This window comes from Ictidomys tridecemlineatus, chromosome 7 (genome assembly GCF_052094955.1).
Source record: "Ictidomys tridecemlineatus isolate mIctTri1 chromosome 7, mIctTri1.hap1, whole genome shotgun sequence".
NCBI classification, from domain to species: Eukaryota; Metazoa; Chordata; class Mammalia; order Rodentia; family Sciuridae; genus Ictidomys; species Ictidomys tridecemlineatus.
The window spans coordinates 167440579-167465634 of record NC_135483.1 but is presented as its reverse complement, the minus strand read 5'-3'; the positions used below and the strand labels follow the sequence as shown (position 1 = coordinate 167465634).

Below are 25056 nucleotides of genomic sequence, written 5' to 3'. Positions count from 1 at the left end.
AAAACTTTTCTACTATGCAGTAACAATCCTAAATTGGAATCCCACCCCTAGAATTAAGGATCAGAAGGAGATAAGGTAAGACCCTGCTTTCCAAAGTGTTTAAATTCCAACAAGTTCATGGAGAGGCAGTTTGTAGAGTTGGGGGACAAAGCAAAGAGATGAAGCACGTGGGCTGTAACAGACATACAAATTGGGACCAAAGCAATTTTGGAGCTGAATGGACATGATACACTTATGAAACTTCTCTCACAGGCATGAGTTGAAGCGTAAATGAGAACATAATGTGTAGTTCTCACCCTATGGCTGACACAGAGAAAGTGGTCATCCAGTAGAGCCTGCTGCCACTTTGTTCATATTTGCTTTTGGTTTTGTCTACAATTATTTTTCTTATTACCCTTTAGAAGGAGTTTGGATTTGCTCCCATAACTCTCTTACCCAAAGCATATATTCAGGACACTCTTTTCCTTGAGCTGTTCTTTCTATATGTCTGTTCAGGGACCAAACACTCAAGCTGGGAAAAATAAAATGTACAACAGGGAAGAATTTGAGGAAAATTAATGGTTAAAGTGATTCTAAGGTTTATATAAAAAACCTCATAAAGTCTCTTCCATCAGGAAAAGAGCAAGGAGATAGAATTCCTTAGATTGCTATCACAAACTAGTGACTACATTTGTGTCTTGTGCTATAAAAGGAAATCTTCTTTGTCCTTCTTATTCATCTCCAAATCTGAGAGAAAAATCAGGCCTGTATTATTCAATCTTTCCATAAAATACTAATATAAAACTTTAGACCCCTTATAGCATCTGCTGAAGTGGAGAATCCACTCTGTCCCAAGCTATGTCTTTGTTGAAGAAGCCATCAACATTACCAAGTGTCCTTTTCTCCCTTTGGACCATTCCTCCTGTGTGTGTGTGTGTGTGTGTGTGTGTGTGTGTGTGTGTGTGCATGCGCACATTAGTAGGCTTTCATCACTTTGACAACATACCTGAGAAAATTAAATGAGTAAATATTTATTTTGCTTCAATTTCAGGCTCCGTTGCTATGGCCTGCTTACAAACTTCCCAGTGTAAGTTATTTTGTTGTATCAGCCAAACCAACTAACACACACACTAACACTAATCAAAAGAAAAAAGGAGTTATGCTAGTATCAAAAAGTGAATTTAAAATAAAAAATAAATAAAAACCAGGGATTTTAAAATGATTTCTAATGATAAAGGGGTCAATCCATAAAGAGATTATTACAAACCTAAATATTTATGCACAACAGGCTTTCAAAAGAGATAAATCAAATACTGAGAATTCCAAGAAACAGACAAATCCACAAGTACAAAGAAAACAATACCCTTTCAATAACTGGCAAAACGAATAAGACAGAAAATAAGCAAAAATATAATAGATTTGAACACACCATTAACCACCTTGGCCTAACTGACATTCGAAGAATATTCACCCAAGAGCAGAATACATTCCTTTCAAGGGCACAAAATATTTACCAACTCAAGCCATATTATAAGCCTAAGGTCTTCAAAAATTGTAAAAGGATTCAAGTCAAACTATGTTTTCTAACTACCACAGAATTAGAAATCAACATTACCACCTATTGAAAATGCCTAACTAGTTGTAAATTACAAATAACTCACTACTCAAAATAATTAAAAGGGAAATGTATTCTGAAATGTATAAAAGTGAAAACACAACAAAATCTGTGGGATGCTATTAAAGACACACTTCAGAGGAAATTTTACAGTATTAATGTCTACATGAGAAAGGAAGAAAGCCAAAGATTTCAGTTTTTACTTTAAAATTTTAAAAAAGACCTAGGCAAGATGACACATGCCTATAATCCCAGCAACTCAGGAGGCTGAAGCAGGATGATCGCAAATTGGAGGCCAGCCTGGGAAACTTAGTGAGACCATCTCAAAATTTAAATTTTTTAAAAAGGTCTGGGAATGTAACCTAGTGATCAAATACCTCAAGTTTCAATCCCTAGTATCAGGAGGAAAAAGAAAGAAGAAAGTGTTGAAATTTCTTGCAATCAAGCAAGAAAAATTAAAATATCCAGATTGGGCCAAGGAAATTTTTAAAATTAAAACACCCAGATTGGAAAAGAGTAAACTGTTACTATTTACACATAACAATGATCCTCTATGAAACAATTCACATACGCAAACATACACGTATATATGATAAAAGCCTAGAAACAACATAAATTTAATATCAATTTAAACTTCCTGTTTTCTCAAAAATCTCAGCATGCACATGTACACATGTTTACGTATGTTTCTGAATCTCAAGCTAAATGATTTAAATTCTTTTTGTGACCCTAGCCTGCTCTTCTAGATTTACAACAGAAGATTCTGAAGAAGAGGAATCATTAATTCCAGCACTATCTCCTAGCAAAAGACGTGACATCCCTTGTTGACTTCCCCTATTCAACATTATTTTGTAGGTTCTCATACTTCCTAACAATGTTATCTCCCTGCCTCTATTTAAAGTCTTGAATAGGTAAGTAGATAAATCAAAATAACTCTTAGCAAGAAAAACAAAAGAAAAACAGTCCCATGTTATATTTAGTTCAGCTTCATTAATGCAAAACTTAACAAAGGCTCTTCATAGTAATCCAAATGGTTACAGAACTAGACTGTTAGTTCATGCATAATTTACCACTGACTTTTCATTATAGAAAGATGCTTAATAAAATTTTTGAATGAACAGGAAGAAATAAAAAAGTATATGGTATGAATCGGAAAATTGTTTTATCTCCCCCCCAAAAAAATTATTGTACACTAAACACAGCAATGAAGACAAAGCAAGCAGGAAATAAAAATAAATTCTCTCTTCAAAGAATTTTAGTTTAGCAGAATCAGAAGTTAGCTTGAGTTTACTTATTTTTTTTAGAATACGTATGTTTTAGTCAGCTTTTTCATTTATGTGACCAAAAGACCCGACAAGAATAATTTTAAAGAAGGAAAAGTCTATTTCAGCTCATGGCTTTCAGAAGTTCAGTCTGGTAAGTCAAACTCCATAGCTCTGAGCAAAATATCATGATGGAAGGGCATGGTAGAGGAAAGCAACTGAGGACATAACAGAGAAGCAGAGAGCTCAGCTCACCTGGGACAAAATACAAAGGCAAGTCCCCAGAGACCTACCCCCTCTAGCCACACTTTATCTGCCAGTTAACACTTATTATGCAGTTAATCCATAACAGTAGAGTGATCAACTGATTAGGTTACAACTCTCATAATCTAATCATTTCATGTCTGAATGTTCTTGCATTATTTCACACATGAGCTTTTGGTGGACATCTCATATCTATGCCATAAAAAGGAATATCTCCCTTACTAATTTCCCAGGAAATTATAGAACAACTCAGACATTTAATAAGTATCCACTATAGAATAAGACCTGCACTAAGTTAACAGTAACTGAACTAATGAATTAAATCTAAGGCATCAATCATGTGTGAAATATTAGTGTTAACTCTGTTGATCACATCTACATTAAATATGTATGAAAGGTATAACTTTCATTTTCCTAGCGTAAAATCTACAAACTATTCAAATTTGCAAAGCTAAATTATTTCAGTGCTTAGACATTATCTACTGTTGACTAGAACAGAACTACAATTTTATCTGTTTAACAAATATTTATTGAGTGTCTATCTTGTGCGAGGCACACAGTTCCAGGTGCTGGAAATGAACAGACAAAAACCCTACCTTTACATGACAGAGGAGGGAAACAAAAAACTGAATAAGATACACTGTACATAGTGATAATATACAGAAAACTAAACCACAGAGAGAAAAGCCTAAGCAAGAAAGGGAGTGAAAAAGGGGCAAGAGTATAATTTTAGAGAGAGCCAGGGAGTTATAAATGAACCAGTCATGCAACTATCTGCAGGTGCAATACTACCAGCAGAGAACATGGCAAATGCAAAATAAAAAGGTCCTGAGGCAGAAGTATGTCTGGTATGGTCAAAAGCAGGAAGCTCAAGTGGCTGGAGTAGTTGAACAAAGGAGGATAAAGTAGTAACAACAGGATTCTGAGTACAGTGGCACATGCCTATACTCCCAGGATACTGAGGCAGAAGGACAGCAAGTTCAAAGGCCAATCTTTTATTTGGACCCCTTTCCAAATAAAAAATAAAAAGGTCTGGGGATGTGGCTTGGTAGTAAAGAGCCTCTGGGTTCAACTGCGAGTAGGGGGGGGGGGGAGTACCAGGAGCAGTATAGCAGGAGATAAGATCAAAGCTAGAAGCCAGATCATTTGTGGCTTACAGGCAATTTGGGACTATTTTATTAGCTTTACTGAGAAGTAAAGGACAAATAAAAATTAAATATATTTAAAGTATTACATGATTTTAAAGTACATCAACATTGGGCTGGGTCTATAGCTCAGTGGTAGAGCACTCACCTAGCATGTATGAGTTCCTGAGTTCAATCCCCAACGACAACAAAAATGGATATCAATATGATTTGATATGTAGACTATAAATGACTATCACATTTCAACTATTAACACAACCATCACCTCACATAGTTACCTTTGGAGTTGAGGGGTAAGCAGAAATCTACTTAAGATATACTCTCTTATAGCCAATTTAAAATACTTGTTATAAATTTTAGTCCTGTAGTCATGATGCAGTACATTAGATCCCCAGGACTGATTCATCTGATAATTAAGTTTGTGTCCTTTGACCAACATCACCCCCCACCAGCCTCTGGCAACCACCATTCTACTCTCAGTTTCTATGAGTTTTGAATTTTTTTAATTCCACATACAAGTGAAACCATACAATACTGTCTTTCTGTGTCTCACTTATTTTCCTTAGAAAAATGCTCTCCAGGTTCACATGCATTGTTCTAAACAATAGAGTTTCCTTTTTTCATGGTTGAATAATATTCCTTTGCATACATTTATACATATTCTTTATTCACTCATTAATGGACACATATCTTGGCTACTGCAAATAATGCAGATATCTTGGAAATATCCACTTACCACATATACATCAAAAAAGAGTAGGACATATATCCAGAAGTGGGACTGCTGAATCATATGGTTGTCTTATATTTTTTTTGGGGGGGGGAGGGCTGTATCAATCCATTCCCTCCATATACAAGGATTTCCTGTTCTCCATATCTTGCCAACATTTATCTCACCTTTCTGATTACAAACCTGAGAACATGGTTAGTATCTCATTTCCCTGTTTAGTCATGTCGAGCACCTTTTCACATTTTTCCATTTACATGTCTTCTTTGGAAAATATATTCCAAATATTCTTTGGGGGTCCTTCTCCCATTTTTAAATTAGGTTGTTTTGTTTGCTATTGAGTTATATGAGTTCTTTATATAACATGAATACAAACCAACCCTTTATGAGACACACAATGTGCAAATATTTTCTTGCATTTCACAAGTTGCCTAGTTTGATGTGTTTATTCTTGCTTCTGTTACTCATGCTTTTGGTGTCATATTCCAAAACAATATTGCCAAGACTAATGTTGGAGCTTTTTCCCTGTTTTCTTCTAAGAATTTTACAATTTCAGTTCTTACATTCAACGAAGACTTTTATCCACTTCAAGTTATTTTTTGTGTTTGGTATAAGAGTTCAATTTCATTATTTTGCTTGTGGACATAGTTTTTCCAACATCATTCACTGAAGAAACTATCCTTTCCCCATTCCCCATTCCCCATTGTATACCAAAAATTAGTTGACTCTATACATGTGATTGTGTTTCTGGGCTCTCCATTGTATTCCATTGATCTACGTCTGATTGTCTTAGTGTCGTTTTTTGTTTTGCTTTGTTTAGATGAGGTTCACTAAATTGCCCAGGCTGACCTTGAACTCATGATCCTCCTGCCTCAGTCTCACTAGCAACTGGCTTCTATGTCTGTTTATATGCCAGCAGCATACTGTTTTGATTATTACAGCTTTGTAATATAATTTGAAATCAGGATGCATGATGCCTCCAATTTCGTTCTTCTTACACAGGACAGATTTGGCTATTGAGTCTTTTGTGATTTCATACAAATTTAAAGATTTTGTTTTTGTGAAAAATGCCATTAGAGTTTTGATAATGATCACACTGAACTTATAGATAGCTTCAGGAAGTATTGACATTTAAACAATACTATTAACTTTTCTAATTCATGAACATATGCTCTTTCCATTTATTGAATCTTCTTCAATTACACTCATATATGCCTTATGGTTTTTAGTGTACAGATATTTCATTCCTTAATTAAATGTACTCCTAAGTATTTTATTCTTTTTGATGCTATTATGAATAGGACTTCTTTCTTAATTTCTTTTTTAGATAGCTGTTATTTATTTTTTGAAAAAACATTTGTTTTTTAGTTTAGGTGGACCAATACCTTTATTTTATTTTTATGTGGTGCTGAGGATGGAACCCAATGCCTCATGCATGCTAGGCAAGCACTCTACCTCTGAGCCACAACCCCAGCCCTTGGTAGCTGTTATTAATATATGGAAATGCAATTGATTTTTATATATTGATTTGTATTCTATAACTTTACTGAGTTCATTATTAATTCTAACAGTTTTTTAGTAAATTAGGGTTTTCTATATACCATATCATGTTTTCTGTCACCAACACCACAAAAAAAGTAAATAAATAAGAAAATTTAAATACATACTACAAAGACAATTTAATTTCTCCCTTTCAAGTATAGATGCCTTTCATTCCTTTTTCTTTTCTAATTGACCTGATTAGGACTTCCCATACTTTGTAGCACTATGTTAAATTAAAACTAGTTTCTGATCTTATTTCAGATTTTCGTGACTGAGTTACAAATGTTAGCTGTGGGGTTGTCATATATAATCAGTGAAACATCACTTACCTCTATTAGAATAGCTAAAATAAAAAAACCAACAAAACCAAATGCTGAAAAAGATGCAGAATAACTGGAACTTTGCTAATGGGAATGCAAAATGCTATCATCATTTTGGAAAAGAGTTTGTCAGTTACTATAAAGTAAAACATGTATTAAACCATGTGATTCAATAATCCTACTGCTAGGGATATTTATTGTCCAAAAGTAAAGGGAAAGCAAAATGTATCAGATGCTCCGAAGCCCTTGTTAGATTCAGAAAAGTTACTACTTACAGGAACAGCTGGGTAAGTAGCAAAAGATTCAGCCCATGAAAATCAACACCTAAACAAAAGAAGCCAGATAACTGCAACATGAGTGACACAATATTCTGTGGCTGTGTATAGCCTGCACCTCTGCCCTAAGAATGCAGAAGAAAGCTTCACTCTACCAGAACCAGAATGTAAAGAAATGTGTCATGGCAGTTTGGTAGACTAAAAAATGAGTGAGAAAAAAGTAGCAGCTCCCCACAAACCTCTCCTAATCACTTACTACAGAAATCTATCAATTGATGAATGGATAAACAAACTGTGATTCTTCCATACAATGGAATATTGCTTAGCAATGAAAAGGAATAAACTTACACAATATAATAACATTAGTGTTTTGTTTGGTTTTTGTTTTCTAAATATTTATTTTTTAATTATAGATGGACACAATATATTTTATTTTATGTGGTGCTGAGGATCAAACCCAGTGCCTCAGGCATGCTAGGTGAGTACTCTACCTCTGAGCCACAACCCCAGCTCGCATTAGTGTTTTGTTTATTTTCTTTTTTGGTGGTAGTATGGGGGAATCAAATCCCAAGGCCTCACACATGCTAATAAGCAAGAGCTCTACCACTGAACTACAACCCCAGGCTCTACATGATTTCTAAACGCATTATGTTAAGTTAAAGAAATCAAACACAAAAGCCTACTTACTTTATAATTCCATTTAGATGGCATTCTGGAAAAAGCAAAAACTACAGGGACATAAAATGTAGTGTTTACCAAAGGCTGAAAGTAAAGGGAAGGGAATGACCACAAAAAGTACAAAAAAACTTTTTTGTACTTTTTTTATACATGAAAGTAAAGGGAAAGGAATGACCACAAAAAGTACAAAAAAAACTTTCATTAACAATGTTTAAATGACTGCATAAGTTTATCAAAATTTACATACCTTACACCTAATAAAGACAAATTGTACTATATGTGTATTAAACCTCAATATATCTGACCTTAAAATTTAAATGAGAGGAGCAGGGAATATAATTCAGTAGCAGGGCACTCGCCTATTATCCACAAGTCCCAGAGTTCAAACCCCAGCAACACCAAAAAAAAAAAAAAGCTGTAAATGATGCAAGGCAAAGTTGTTTTGTCACCCAAATTTTCTGCCTCAAAGTACATTTGCTTAAAAATAAAAATTATAACTATTTTTCCTGTAAAGTAATGACTACATTGTAAGTAATATTTACGGAATATAAAGTCACTCAAAATATCTAATAAAAAAAACTTGCAAGACCAATTTGCAGGTAATTCTGTTCCATCCACAAATAATCAGTACATAAATTTTAGTATATTCAGGTATGTATTTCTGACATTGAGCAACTACTTAATGAGTGTCTAGGAACAATATCATGCAGCTTAATGGGAGGATATAAAAATGTTCAGGATATGACACTACCATCTAGAAGCTTTATACATGCAAGAAAATAACGACATAAAAGTTTGAAACAGAATGTATTGTTCCACATGCTACTTTTTGAGTTCAATCTACTAACCAGTCCCATAAAAAAATTAGTCATAAACCTATTAAACATCCACAAATAGCCTAATTTTCAGGTCATTTCCCTTCATCCATCAAAATATTACAATTACTTACTGCATAGCATACTGTTAAATTTCCTACATTTTAAAAGAAAAAGAAGGGGTTGGGGATATAGCTCAGTAGGTAGAGTTGCCTCACATGCACAAGGCCCTGGGTTCAATCCCCAGCACCACAAAAAAAAAAAAAAAAAAGAAAAAAAGAAAGAAAGAAAGAAAAAGACAAAAAGACCTCATGCTCAAAAATATCTGCACTACTTTAAGGATGGCCTTAGCCCTTAGCCTAAGCAACTACATTCTAAAACTCCATTTTAAAATTAACCTGCAGTCTCACCAGGCAAGCCTACAGAGCTCTCCAATATGTCATCAAGCATAGCCTAATAAAAGCAAGTCACTTTCCACAATCCTGATAAGAGTCAGGGTAAAGTCACATGTCATTTGTCATACCCTGATAAGAATCAAAAGTGTGATAACAGGACAGAAATCACCAAAACATATGTCCTGACTCCAAATGCAAGATGTCACTAAGAAACCTGGTAAAAGCTGATAGGGAACCAAAGGGCAAGCAGAAGCTCCCAAAATTTAGTATGAAAAATAAAGCAAATGAACAGACATTCAGGCCAGCTGACACTGATGCGCCCAAGCCTAAGAGCCTGATGAAGACCTAGACTGACATCCAACTCTTCTCATCATCTGCCTGATCCTCTGCATCATCCTCACAGCTCTCAAACTCTACAGCAGCCTCTTGACTCTGGTCAAAACGGTGACATTCCCTTACCGTCTCCGAAGCCAGTCACCAACTCTCTTCCAGAAGTCTCTATGGGTTCCTGACCTGATCACTGCGGTCTGAAGTATGCATCTGCTGGAATTAAGATCTAAGACTTAGGGCTTTAAATCTAGCACTTAAGCTTAGCATGCAAAGGAAATGTCTGTTAATAGGTCTCTCATGATTAAGTGTGTTTGCAGTGCTTAGAATTAACTTAGAATTGTTTACTTTGAACTGATTATGTCTATTGCAATGCCCAACATTAAGAACTCATTTCCTTGTTTAAGAACCTATAGAGTGAAATGTATTGAGTGATTTTGAGTGAATAAAGCATTAAAAAGGGCATAGCACTGGGGCTGGGGTTGTGGCTCAGTGGTAGAGCACTCGCCTAGCACATGCGAGGCATTGGGTTCGATCCTCAGCATCACATACAAATAATAAAATAAAGGTATTGTGTCCAACTACAACTAAAAAAATATTTTAAAAATAAAAAAAAATAAAAGGGCATAGCGCATGGACATTCTTTATCTCTCCCCAGATGTTCCACCGCAACAACTACAAATTCTAGACAGAAGTAAATCAATTTTGTTTACAAATTATTCTCTGGAGGAAGAAAGAAGACCCTGAATAAAACTGATGTATCAGACATTCATGCTGAGAGCCATAGCCCAGTCTGGCATTTTTGCCAGAACTGAGTGATTGAGAGGTGATGCCAGCAAGCCATTGAGATTATAATGGTTATGTTAAGCTGTGTATTCAATTGCATATTAGACCCCTGCCATCTGCCTAGGCCTGCTACTTTGGAGTTCTCCTGCTACTCTGGAGTTCTCAAGGGGATTCCCTGAGAGTTTCCATTGGTTGGGGAAGTGCAGGAGGAGGGATTTTCCGGATGAGGGATTTCTGGTTGGTGTGTGGTGTGTCCCAGGGGAAGGCCGCTATGCTTGGCGTTCCCTTCGCGGGAGTGGAGTTCCTGTTTTGAACCTACAAGGCTGTGTGGTGGCTTGGTTATTTTGTGCCTAGCCAGACTGCAGCACACTCACACATTAATCATAACACCATAAAAAAAGTAAATGCAAAGTTTATGAATTGTTGGGTACAGAGGCAAGTTTGTACCAAGCTACTCTTCAAGGAAGGATGAAATGAGGTAAGAATCCCTGAATCAGTAAAAATTCTGAGGCCACTTAAGTACCTTGAACAAAAAGATGTAAGAATTTCTCTTATATGTGGAAGCTATAGAGGAAAAAGTAAAAGAAAGGTGGTTGGGGGTGGGGTGGGGAGGGGATAAGGGAAACTCATGAAAATCAAAATAGAGCAGAGCAAAGGAAAGGGACCAGGGGAAAGGAGGAGAGAAGGAGGAGAGAAGGGAAAACTGGGGAAATGATACTGTCCAAATTATGCTGTTATATTGTGTGCATGTATGAGTATGTAAAAACAGGTCCCACTATGATGTACAACTATAAAGCATCAATAAAAATACGGAAGAAAAAAGCATAAGGAAGTGCACAAATGGCAAAACTTCAAAACAAATAAGGGGCTCAAGAGTGCAACTTAGCCTGTTTCTGCAATCTTGTCAAAGGCACTGAAAACCCATTCACCCAGTGTTTCTGCTAGGGTGTCAGGACTACTTTCTTAGAGGATGATAAATCTTGACTAATTCTGCATAAGCTAAGTCATCTCAACCTAGGAGAATTCTTTTCTCCCCTAATTTAGTCTGGTGTCCACTTTTTCAGTTCGCTGTGGTAAAAGACAAAAATCATGGGGAAGGATAGAAATATCAGTCCTCAAATTTCTACTATCAAATTTATTCCTTTCTTCCTCATTCTTGAGGACTTTTAAGATTCCTCAATTTGTGAGAACAAACAAAACTCAACCCATAAATAAAATACAACCTGGTTTCTGTATATTCTATGACATCCATTAAAAAAAAAAAAGGTCAAGCCCAGCATTATTAAATGTTTCTTTTTTTTTAATATTTATTTTTTAGTTTTCGGTGGACACAACATCTTTGTTTGTATGTGGTGCTGAGGGTCGAACCCGGGTCGAACCCGGGCCAGGCAAGCTCACTACCACTTGAGCCATATCCCCAGCCCTTAAATGTTTCTTTAAAAAAAAAAAAGTTTATTCTCAAAGGTGTAAGAGGTAATAAGGTAGACTAGGAAGCCATTTCTATAAAAACAAACAAAAAGGCACTAGTGTTTTTATCAAAAAGATAAAGCACACCTGTGAAAAAAAGATAAGGCTACTTGGGAAGCTAAGGCAAGAGGCCATCCTGAACAATGTAAGGAGACACTGTCTCAAAATAAAAATTTAAAGCTGGGCACAGTGGTGCCCGCCTATAATCCCAGTGGCTCAGGAGGCTGGGACAGGAGTATAGCGAGTTCAAAGTCAGCCTCAGCAAAAGCAAGGAACTAAGCAACTCAGTGAGACCCCCGTCTTTAAATAAAATACAAGAGGCTGGGGATGTGGCTCAAGCGTTAGCGCGCTCCCCTGGCATGCGTGCGGCCCGGGTTCGATCCTCAGCACCACATACAAACAAAGATGTTATATTCGCCGAAAACTAAAAAAATAATAATAATAAATATTAAAACTCCCTCCCTCCCTCCACCCCCTCTCAAAAAAATAAAATAATTAATACAAAAAAACAGGGCTGGGGATGTGGCTCAGTGGTTGAGTGCCCCTGAACTCAATCCTCCATACCAAAATACATATATAAAATAAAAATTTTAAAGGGGATGGGGATATAGCTGAGTGCACAAGGCCCTGCGTTCAATCCCCAGAATCACCAAAAAAAAAAAAAAAAAAGAAAGAAAGAAAAGAAACATTAAAGCTTAAATACCACCAAATGTATATTCGAGATGATGTGGGCAATTTTTAATTTCTTCCTTAATATCTATTTGTGTTTTCTAATAATTTTCCAACAGTGCACAAGTATTCTAATTATTTTTATTTTTATTAAATAAAAAATTTAAATCTTTTCTTGGTAGTTCTAGGGACTGAATCAAGGTCCTTGGACATGTTAAGCAACCACTCAACCACTAACCTATATCCCTAACCCTCCTGGGCCTTTTTATTTTGAGACAGGGTTTCACTAAATTGCTGAGACTGGTCTCAAATTTAGGAGACCTCCTAAAATAGCTGGGATTATAGGCATGCATTAAACTTAGGAGACCTCCTGAAATAGCTGGGATTATAGGCATGCATTATTACACTTGCAAAAAATTTAAATCTTCCTTCCTTCCTTCATTTATTTATTTACTGGTAACAAGGATTGAACTCAGGGGCGATCAGTCACTGAGCCACATCCCCATTCTTATTTTGTATTTTATTTAGAGACAGGGTCTGAGTTGCTTAGCACCTCACTTTTGCTGAGGCTGACTTTGAACTCTCCATTCTCCTGCCTCAGCCTCCTGAACAGCTGGGATTACAGGTGTGTGCCACCGCCCCCGGCTACAAAACTTAAATCTTTATATCATTTCAATACTTTTTATCACACTGATAATAAGCTATTATCCCTTTATAAACTTTTCATGACATTTCCAATTAATTCTGGGAGTATCCATGTTGATTAAAAAAAAAAGTTACTACTAATATTGTCTATTGTTCAAAAGTATTTCAGATAAAATTTAAGGTAAATTTTTTTTTTAAAGAGAGAGGAGAGAGAGAGAGAGAGAGAGAGAATTTTTTTTAATATATATATGTTTTATTTTAGTTCTCGGCGGACACAACATCTTTGTTGGTATGTGGTGCTGAGGATCGAACCTGGGCCGCACGCATGCCAGGCCGCACGCATGCCAGGCGAGCGCGCCACAGCTTGAGCCACACCCCCACCCCAAAGGTAAATTTTTAATTTTTGTTCTTAGTTAATTCATGTTATGGGTGATTCTGCTCTTAAACAAGAGACAATGGGATTTTACTATGTATCTACATGAACTATTCATAAGAAAACTTTTTCTGTCCTTTTTTCTTTCTTTCTTTCTTTTTTTTTTTTTGTCAGTAATAAGGGCCTCACATGTGCTAGGGGAGTGCTAAGCTATATCCCTAGGCTCAGCAATTTCTTTTATCTAAAAAAAAGAAAAGAAAAAATGTAAATGTGAACAAGTTGGTTTTTTCAGATTTACTTTAGCAAAGTTAAAATAAACTTAATTAAAACATTCAAGTGATAAAATCCTAAAAATGTACATTCCAAGTTAATCAAAATTGTTTCATTCCTGCAGTTTCTAAAAGAATGGGGACATTCAATGTTTATAATAATAAATGAAGAAAAGAAATACACATCTTAAATATATCTCAAATTTTACACTAAATAAAAATCCACACTTAGAATAATCTTATTTATGTCATTTTTAAACTATTTCTAGGCATAGTACCAGTTACCTAACACTGCATAAAAACGCTTATTACAGCAGATACAGCGGCATATGCCTATAATTCTAGCAACTCGGGAGGCTGAAAAGGAGCCAGCCTCAGGAACTTACTGAGGTCCTAAGCAACTCAGCAAGACCCCATAAAAAAATAAAAAGGGTTTGGGATGTGGCTCAGTAGTTAAGACTCCCTGGATCCAATCCTTGGTACAAAAAAAATTTTTTTCATTACATATGATAATGAGAGTTCTCTTTTATCCGCTTCATAGGCAAAAAAAATAAAAATAAAAAAATAAAAATAAATAAATTCAGTACAATAAAATGAGTGTTAATTTAGTTTAACCCAAGACAGTGGCTAAAACCACTGACTTCAGACCATAATAAAGCTAAATATATCATTTGCTCCCTGATCCTAGTCAACTAACTTCATCTATTGCAGGATGACAGCATCAAAACTACTGCTCACCAGTTCTTTAGTCACAAAGAAAAGCAAGCCAAATGTACAGCTGGATCAGCACAAATTCACTATTACCATGTTCTATTTATCAATTTTACTACAAATAAATTATGTAAGAGCTATCATCCTGAGGACAAAAAAATATACCCACTGGATCCTAAAACAGAAAATAATCTAAGAAAGGAAAAGTATGAAATCTAGCCAGTTATGGTGGCCCATACTTATAATCCCAGCAACTCAGGATGCTAAGGCGTACACACACACACACACACACACACACACTGAGGATGTAGGTCAGTGGCAGAATGCCCCCGAGTTCAATCTCTAGTACCTAAAATAAACTAATAAAGCAAAAAAATCTGTTTCAGATGCTAAATTGAAGAAATAATGTAAAACTAAACACTATTTTATTAAGTCAAACTGTTACAGTTTGGATGTGAGGTGTCCCCCAAAAGCTCACATTTGAAGACAATGCAAGATGGTTCTGAGGAGAAATGAATGGTTTGTAAGAGTCTTAACCCAAACAGTGATTTTTATCCTAGGATAGGGATTAACTGAGTGGTAACTGAAGTGGTAGGGTGTGGCTAGAGGAGGTGGGAATTAGGGTGTGGCTTTGATGTATATATTTGTATCTGGAAAGTAGAGTCTCTCTGCTTCTTGATCACCATGATGTAAGCTGCTTCTCTCTATCACACACTCTGCCATGATATTCATCTCCCAAGAAATGAAGCCAGGCAGTCTTCTATGGACTAAGATCTCTGAAACTGATCCTCAAATAAACTTTTCCCCCTCTACAGTTGTTCTGATCAGATCCTTTAGATCCTTTAGTCATAGCAGCAAAAAAGCTGACTAAAACACCAACATATATTGGGCTAGGGATGTAGTTCACCAGTAAAGTGCATGCAAAGCATGTGCAAAGGCCCAGTACCAAAATAAAAAATAAATAAAATACCAACACACTAAATTTTGACTCCAATTGCTAGAAACTGGTAGCAGTAACACTCTTCTTTTTGAGGGGAAAATAAATGTATAAAATACCAGAAAAACAACTGTTGATCCCTTCAGCCTCTCAGTTTTATCAACCCAAGTACTTTTACCTTCATGTAAAATCTAAGTTCACGTAATTCATCTAAAATGAACTAACCCTCCTAATTATAATAAAATTTATCTTGAAGGCAGATAGATCTGTTTCTTTTTTATTATTTATTGGTAACAACTACAATCCAATCACTTTTCCACCCTCAATTTTTCTTCTGACCCACAACTTTTCCCATAATAAGCTGCATAAGGCAATGGAATTAAGCACTTTAGTCCTTCTGGTTTTGCCTCTTCCAGAGACCATGAATTCCCTGAGGATAGAACAGCTGCCCAGAGTCTTCCTTCCCACCCATAGTACACTACAGAGTATATATTAACCACACCTGCATTGCCCCTCAGATTGCACCACAAATTGGTTCTAAGACCCCCACAAATACCAACATCTTTAGAAACTCAAGTCCCTTGTATAAAATGGCATAATATTTACAAGTAACCACACATTCTCCTACATACTTTATATCACTCTAGATTACTTATCTAATACAATGTAAAAAGCTATGTGAATAGTTGTTATACTGTATCACTAAGGGAATAAAGATAAGAAAAGGCCTAACTTGTTTACTAGAGACAATTTTTTCTTCACATATTTTCCATCACATTTGACTAATTTCACCAACCCTCTGATGGGGAGCACTGACTGTATATGGTATTAATCTGCTCACGGATCAGCCTTTCCTACTAACTACACTAATAAAACCTTGAAGACACTAAATGTGTACCATCAACCCTTGACACAACTATGTGACATAAAGACTTCCAACTACATTTAGTGAAAAATTGAGCAAATGAACCTTTGAATCTTTCCTATACCACTCAGTATTAGCAAAACACTCTACAAATATGGACATTTGTATTTTTTTTTTTTTGTATGAGGCTTTGACCCAAGACACATTCTTTTCCTATTGGACATACTTTCAACTGCTTTGGAGGGAAAGGGTTGGATTATGTCTACTTCATTCTAGAATACAAATATTCCCTACAAGATAATACAGAGTTCAGTACATGTCTAATAAGTAAAATCTCATTTTGATTAAACATGTGGTCCTCATAAAAGCCATGAACCTATAAACTGTAACACCTATTTTTTTCTATTTATACTAAGATTTACGAATGCTTTGTAATATAGAGAATGTTAACAAGGATGCCTGCAGAAATGAGAATGAGAGCATGGGGGGGAGGGGACTATGAAGAAACAGTTTAACATACTGCTTCCATCTCCACCTTTATCTCTAGAGAATTTAAATGGGAAAGAAAAAAAATGGAAACAGAATCTGTAAGTCAGACTAAGCCATAAGGAAAACAAATGATTTGCAAAATTGTGCGTAGTAAACTACTATTCTTTCAAATAATTAATAAGGAAGAATTTTTTTAATCTACAAAATCTTTTGCTTCATCCAAGACCAGCTGGATCTCATCTCACCAATATTCTCCGCCTACACACACACACACACACACACACACACACACACACACACACACACACACGAGATGCTACTGCTGACTCCCAGTGCCAAACCAACCATGGGGGGGATTAAACCATGAGGTTCATTTTTCTCTATAGAAAATGTGTGTGTCACAGTTCTTTTTTTTCCCTCAAGAAAATTATCTATTCTAACGGGACGGGGAAAGGGACAGCTCATTATGTAGCTTCCCATTCCCCATAGGGAGAGAAATGAAATTAACTTCCATCAAGAGACAATTGCTCTTCTACTTTAACTACCTTAAAAAAAAAAAAAGATGAGGCACTTCACTTTGCAGTAACAGCCCCTTAAATATCCTCCAGAATTTGGGGGCGAGGGAGCAATTCCTCAGTGTAGCTCTCCCCCCCCCTCTCTCACACACACACACACCTCACAACCACCATCTAAGTAGGATTCCGTTAGATAGAAAATGCCACTCTCCGCCTCCTCCGCCACCCCGAACATTGACAGGCCAGGAGTGCGGGGGCAGCCGAGGGCAGAAGCAGCGAAGAGGCGGGACGCGACGCACACCGCACCGAGAACCGGCTCGCCGATTTTTTAGAGGTTTTAAAGATAGAATTTCCTCCGGTCAGAGCCTTCCACCCATTCACCAGCCGCAGCCCTCACCCTGCTCCCTGCCCCCCACCGGGGCTCGGTCCGGCCGAGTCCCCGCGGCGGCCTCGGCCCCGCGCGCCCTCCCCGGCTCTCGGGTCCCCCACGCGCCCCTCACCGTCCCCAGACCCGACGCGCCCAAGCCGGGGAATGCATCGCACCTGGATGTAGTTGTTCTCGCAGTAGTCGGCCACCCGTTCCAGATTCGTGTAACTGTCGAAGAGGGCCCGGCGGCCCCCCGGGATTTCCTCTTCCAGCAGCATCTGCAGCTCCGCCATCTTCACATCCTCCTCCTCCTCCTCCTCATACAGCCCGCAGAGGTAGCTGCGGCGGCAGCGCCAGGGAAACCCAAGACTGGGAGAGGAGGAGCAGCGGCAACCGCGGCTGTAACTCGGGAGGAGCGAGAAACACCCCCAGCGCGCGACAGGGGAGGGGGCGGTGGGGACGGAGGCGGAGCGCGAGCCGACGGACTGTGAGGACGGTCACCGCAGCGACGGACGGACGGGCGCGCGCACGCGCGCTCCCCTCCCTCCGCCTCTGAGCGCCCGAAAAAGATTCCCACCCTCGCCCGCGCCGCCCGCCCCTCCCCCACTTCCGGCGTCTCCTAGCGACGGCGGGGCGGGGGCCGGGATGCGCGCGGGAGCGGGGCGCGCGGTTAACCCTTCGGCCCCGCTCAGGTTGCGCGGCTCGGGAAGTCCCCCAGCGGCCTTTGTTACATTGGCGGGAACGCGCTTCCCTTCTCCTTGGCTCCCTGCCCGCGCCCTCCTCACCCAGCGTTGGAACCCGAGAGGGGGTCAACGCCCAGGGCGACCCCTCGAGGCCTCTGCGTTCCCGACTGGAGGCGGTAGGAAAACAGCCCCGATCCTTGAGTCCAACCTCAGTAAAGGATCACACCTCCTCAGAAGGAGCCACTTAACTTCCCTGCAGCTTGAAGCACCACCTATTTTCCCATTCATCTTGGACCTCATCCCCTTCGTTACAGAGTAAATTGCAGTTTCCTAATCCCAAACACACTACTCCCGCACTTGCACTCATTTACCCACTAAAGCTTTCTCCCCCTGCCCGGTTGCCTGTCTCCTAGGCCGGGCTTTTTGTGCTTGTCCTCGCTGTGTGCCTTTTCTCACTGATAGCCTTTGCTGTATTTCTCTGGTTCTGTCAATCTCACTCTTTCGTAGAATCAGTTAATTTTGAAAACGTTTTTGCTGCTGCGAATTTTCTTTTTTCACAGAGTTGTTATATGGATAAAATAAATACACCTTGTCAGATGTTTAAGTACGTTGAGAACGTTAAGTCAAGGTAGGGTTGATAACTCTGATTCTGAAGCGGTATTAGCTGTTTTTATTCCCCGGTTATTACATCTTTTTTTCCTTAATCTGACTACTCCCCGTACAGTATAATCTTGAAAAACAAAAACTCCTGAAAACTGCTGAGATAATGGAGCTATGATCTTTACTTGTATTGTAAGGAGTCCAGGGCTGTATTATCTTAGACAGTGGTTTACAACAGGATCCATTGTTTTAACCTCTTACTCTTGTGATCTCTTGGCTTTCTACAATGATTTTTCTTTCTCTCACTCTCTCTTCAGATGATGAAACTTTATTATACTTCCCCAAAAAATCATTTTAGTACTATGCCATAACCAATTTCTGGAGCAATGTTGGCTACATGATATGTATATTTAGCAAAATGTTTAATTTCATTGTGGAACTATAAATAAGAATATTAAAAAATGTTGATCTAGGGCTGGGGATGTGGCTCAAGCGGTAAAGTGCTCGCTGGCATGCGCGGGGCGCTGGGTTGGATCCTCAGCACCACATAAAAATAAAGATGTGTCCACCGAAAACTAAAAAATAAATATTAAAAAATTCTCTCTCTCTCTCTCTCTCTCTCTCTCTCTCTCTCTCTCTCTCTCTCTCTCTCTCAAAAAAAATGTTTTATTCTTAACCATTTTAAACGACTTCTAAATTAGTGTAATTGTTCTCTAACATAAATATGGGGAGCTTGTTAAAAATGAAAGCTGGGAAACATGAAAAAAAAAAGAAGCAGCATTTCTTTCTGAAATGTAAATCTCTAATGTATATAAATGAGGAATGCTTCCAATGAAAATAATTTTAAAATAAAACAAATGAAAGCTGGAATTTGGGTGTGTGTAGCTCAGTGATAGCACTTGTGTTTAGCTTGCTAAAGGCTCTGGGTTCAATCCATCCCCAGCACACACATACACCAAAAAAATTTTTTTAAAAAGCTGCAGCATCACAATCACATTCAACATAGTCATTTGATCGAGAGTAGTAATGAGACAGTTATATGAATGGCACATAAACTTTCTTCAGGGAATAAGACCCACATTCAGTAATCAAATTAATAAAACAAATATTAGATCAAGCAAACTCCTTTCAGACTAAATATCCTCAAAAAAACTGTTCTTAAACTTTTAAGAAGCCTACAGGGTAAGTAATATGTAGATAGACACCTTCCCTACAAGACTTTTCCCCACCTCACATTCTTTCAAATACTGCTTACCAATTAGCTCAATAAACAGATTTCCCTGCAAGAAGATTCATCATCCTAGGGACTAGCAAGGGAAGATTCCAGTGCTTTCTCTAATTAATTTGTGACAACCTCTTAGAATTAGATTCCTTATCTAAAAATCAAAGGGTTAAATGCAGATCAAAAGTTCTTAAAATTTAGAATTGGGGGGCTGGGGATGTGGCTCAAGCGGTAGCGCGCTCGCCTAGCATGCGTGCGGCCCGGGTTCGATCCTCAGCAGCACCACATACCAACAAAGATGTTGTGTCCGCCAAGAACTAAGAAAAAATAAATAAATGTTAAAATTCTCTCTCTCTCTGTCCCCCTCTCTCTCACTCTTTCTTTAAAAAAAAAAAAAAAAAAAAATTTAGAATTGGAATCACTTGGAAATCTTGCAAAACAAGATTGCTGGGCCCCACTACCAGAGTCTCAAATTCTTTTAGTCTGCTTAACTTATAGTTCTAAGAAGTTCCCAGGTGAACCCCATGAAATTGTCCTTCCACCCCTGTGAAGATCTATGATTCCAATTTCTAGGTAGCAGAGTAGAAAGGTACTCTTCACACTCAAAAGAATCCACATGGGCTGGGGTTGTGGCTCTGTGGTAGAGCGCTCACCTAGCACAAGCTAGGTGCTGGGTTTGATCCTCAGCACCACATAAAATAAATAAATAAAATAAAGGGTAAAAAAAAGTAGAATATATGATTAGCATTTAAAAAAAAATCTACAGATTCAAGGATATAGTTATACAATTTTTTGGTCACCAAGATTAGTTAAACAAAAGGAAAAACAACCACAACATCTATAAAATGGCACATAGTTATTAGGATCAAGGATGAGACTGTACCTCATGGGACTCCTCCACTAATTATTCACTACTTGATTGAGTTAATGAAGATCATTGAAATCTGTTCATTTTTACAATTTTTCAGATGAACCGGTATGGTAAAACAGAATATTTAAGTCATTAGAGAGTAACAATTATAACTGTAGTGAACACTTCATGTGAACTTCTCCATATAGACTAAATAAGCAAACTCATGTCCTCTGGGACATGAAGTCATATTTCAAGATCTCTAAGAAAGAATTTTTTTACATATTTAATATATCATTTACGAGGATGCAAAATTACAATCTATCTTGAAATAATGTTTGAAATTTATCTCAATGTTTTAGCTCCAAGTCTCAGGTAAGATAAGCACAACTTACCTTCAAAAGCCATTACTTCTGTATGTGATTTTAAAGTTCCTACTTTTCTCATACTTTTGGTTAAGTAATCATTTTTCACTAGGCTTGGTGACACACATCTGTAATCCCAGCCACTCAGGTGGCTGAAGCAAGAGGGTCGAAAGTTCCAAACCAGTCTGGGCAATAAAAACCTTTCAATTTACACTTATTCTCTGTATATTTTGATCATTGTTTTCAATAATACTGGCACAAAGGACACGATTGGGTTCTGTGTTACTATTATAGAATACTTGGTAAGTTAATTTAATCACAAATAAAATCTTTAAGTAGTGTATCATTTTTTGCTCCCTCAAATAATGAAGTCCTTAAAGCTATGGAGAAAGGAAGGGGAAATGAAGGTAATTATCAGGTATTCATTGCCTACTATGTGCCAAGAATTCATTCACCATTTCACATAAATTAATCCTCACAAATATTTCAAAGTGGATTTTCTGATCTCCTTTACAGACTCAAAAATCAAGGGCTCAAATATATTTGGAAATCAAGGAGTAAGGAATTATGTGTCAGTTTGATTTTTTAACATTTTTCTTTTCCATTATAGCATGCTAAATCACTCTTCTGTTTATTTTAGCTCCCTAAACACAGGATTTGGTAGATAAACACTAATAATACCTATTGAACACTCATTATATAACCTCTTTGTTTAAAAATATTTATGTATGGTTAATTTCTATTAATTGAAGCAATTCTTGCACCCTTAAAGCCATTCATTAAGAATATGAAGTTTTGGTGGTCTACATCTGTAATCCCAGCTACTTAGGAGACTAAGGCAGATGGAGCTCATGTCAGAGGCCAGCTTGGGCAATTTATCGAGAACTTGTCTCAAAATAAAAAATAAAAAGGGCTGGGGATATAGCTCAGTGGTAGAGTGTTCCTAGGTTCAAACCCTTACAGTAGAGAAGAAAAAAAAAGTATGTTTGTTTTCTTCTCACAGCTCAACACAATCATTTTATTCCATCGTTCTTCATATGTTTCACAGAATTATAGAATGTGCAAGTTGGAGGGTATCTAATACGGAAAAATAATAAGGAATCAAACTCATTGAAATTAAGTGATTGCCTAATGATATATAGTAAGTGGAAAGCTTCTACTCAAAGCTAGGAAAAAGGAACAAAATAAGTTTTAGATACAATTATTTTTAAGCTCTTTGATGTCAATTTGACATAAATTTAATTTTTATCCTTATGATTAGACACTTTCATCCAGAGTCTTCATCATTTTGTCAGACTAACTCAGTATTTCATTAAAGCAAAATGATATTAGAAAACAATCCCAATACAGTTTCTTTTGTTTTGTTTTGGTACTGGGGATTGAACTCAGGGTCACTCAACCACTGAGCCACCCCCCAGCCCTATTTTGTATTTTATTTAGAGACAGGGTCTCACTGAGTTGCTCAGCACCTCTTGATTGCAGAGGCTGGCTTTGAACTTGCAATCCTCCTTTCTCAGCCTCCCAAACTGCTGGGTTTACAGGCTTGCACAAATGCGCATGGCTCCAATACAGTTTTTTGTTGTTGTTTGGGTTTGGATTTTTCTTTTCTTTTGGAACTTGATTCTGAAGTTCATCTGTAAAAATAAAAACACAAGTGTAGCCAGGACAAGTTTTGAAAAGGAAAAAAAGGGGGGGGGAAGAAACTTGTGGTTCTAATTAATAAAAGTATATAAAGTAGAACAAAGAAATTTACTGCCAGGTGCAGTGACAGCCTGTAATCCCAGCGGTTTAGGAGGCTGAGGAAGGAGGATGGGGAGTTCAAAGCCAGCTTCAGCAACTGTGCCAGACCCTAAGCAATTCAGTGAGAAGCTTTCTCTAAATAAAATACAAAAAGAGGGCTGAGGACGTGGCTCAGTGTTTAAGCACCCTGAGTTCAATCTCTGGTACAAAAACAAAACAAAACAAAACAAAAAAACCTTACCAGCAGAGTAGAACACAAAGTCAAAACAATCCAAGAAAATATAAGAATTAAATATGTGATAAAGGTAGCCTTTCAAGTCAAGGGGAAATGAAGAATAATACAATGACTGAATGACAGTTGGAAAAAAGTAAGTTTGATCATGATACACAAAATAAATATGACATCAATTCAAGATTTAACATTTTAAAAATATTTTAAAAGCCAGGCGCAGTGATGCATACCTGTAATCCCAGCAGCTCAGGGGCCTGAGGCAGGAGGATCACAAATTCAAAGCTAGCCTCAGCAACTTAGTGAAATCCTAAGCAACTTAGCCAGACCTTGTCTCTAAATAATAATATTAAAAAGGCTGGAATGTGGCTTAGTGGTTAAGTGTCTCTGAGTTCAATTCTTGGTACTAAAAAGAAAAGAAAAGAAAAGAAAATACATAAATAGATATAAATATATAACATTGTAATTGAAATGGCCTTTCTAAATTGTATTTGAAAAAATGAAAATAAAGTTCTAAATTTCTATATATTAAAGATAGCAGAAATAATTAAGACAGGAAAAACTGTGGTTTATGACAAAGGGTTAATGCTCTTAATACATAAAGAATATATAAGAAGCTCTTAGAAATCAACAAGGTAAATGAGTAAGAGAAAAGGACATATACAGGCAAACTTATAAAGTAAAAAATAGAAATGGTAAATGTATGTAAACAGGGCTCAATTTTACCAATAATGAATGAAATGCAGATAAAATAACATTTCTCATCTAGCAGACTGACAAAGCTTATAAAAAATGAAAATGCCAATCATACTACTCATGATATTAATTTGGTATAACCTTTCTCAAAGACAATTTGTAAATGTACCATATGTATATAAATGTATAATCTCAACAGATTATAAAGTTTTTTATTTTTGCTCATTTAAATTTTTCTAAAATGAGCCTGGATTATTTTTCTAAGAGTCTACTGAGACTTTTAGCTCCCCAAAATTAGGAAAGAATACTTTTATTAATGCAGTGCAATATTTTAGAGTAATTTTCATTGGCTTCATTCAAAGTAACCATTAATATGTAATTTTTCTTACACATTAGCCTAGACATGCGAACAATAGTTTGTTTGTTTTTTTAATCTACTTGCAATTCTTTCTCTTTTTTTGGTACTGGGTACAGACATGATTTCTGAAAAATATTTTGAATCTGCAGTTGGTTCAATCAACCAATCTCAGATATAAAACCCATGGATACAGAGGGTCAACTGTATTTATTTTCAATAAATTATGCATGGCTTTTTCTCAAATTTGAATCCTTATTTCCATCTCCTGACATAAATAATCTTGTTTCACATTACCCACAGCCTGAACAAGCATATCTGGGTTCCTCAGAGCCTTTAATAGGAATGTTGAGGGGCTAGGGGTTTAGAACATAGTAGAGTATGTGCTTAGGATGTACAAAGCCCTGGATTCAATTCTTAGCACACAAATATAAATAAATAAAAAGGAAAAAAAAAGAAAAAGACATAGTTAATTAAGTTCTATTCTTCCCTCAAACAAGAAAACTCAGTATCAGGGGTAAGATTTTTTCATAGTATTTGTATACATTTCTGAGTTTTAATTAGATTTAAGTCTATATTTAAGAGGCAGTAGACGTACCTCAGTGGTAGAGGGCTTGCCTAGCATTTATGAGGCTCTAGGTTGGATCCCCAGCACCAAAAAATGAAAAGAAAAATTAATATCAAGTGCCCATAATTCAAACATACTAAATATTGGGCTGGGGGGATATGTTTAAAGTTTCTGTGATAAAAAGAAAAATGACTGGAATCTGGGTTTTATATTTCTAAATTAATTTTATTATCTGAAATTTTTATTTCAACTTTAGGAATACCCATTTAGCAGTTAAAATATACTAAATTACTAAAAAAAAACTTTACTAT

General features: G+C 37.0%; 1 protein-coding gene and 1 long non-coding RNA gene across 40 annotated transcripts in view; both read right to left on the bottom strand.

Moving 5' to 3' along the window:
* The window catches only part of Abi2 (abl interactor 2), a 196664-nt gene extending 178684 nt beyond the window's left edge, over nt 1-17980 (bottom strand). For 14 of the 39 annotated variants that reach the window (XM_040294770.2, XM_040294772.2, XM_040294750.2 and 11 more), the window contains exon 1: nt 17614-17977. In XM_040294770.2, coding sequence (XP_040150704.1) covers nt 17614-17730 — 117 coding nt within the window. In that variant the 5' untranslated portion in view covers nt 17731-17977. Of the gene's footprint in view, nt 1-9476; nt 9559-17613 lie in introns of those variants that run through there. The other 25 variants (XM_078017881.1, XM_040294768.2, XM_040294739.2 and 22 more) reach the window with 7 other exon arrangements.
* A 4600-nt stretch (nt 17981-22580) lies between these two features.
* On the bottom strand, nt 22581-23642 carry LOC144365336 (uncharacterized). The gene is made up of 2 exons (XR_013423645.1): nt 23360-23642; nt 22581-22791 (listed from the first exon to the last, which is right to left on the bottom strand). It is a non-coding gene; the product is annotated as an uncharacterized LOC144365336 (long non-coding RNA).
* Nucleotides 23643-25056: the final 1414 nt, after the last annotated feature.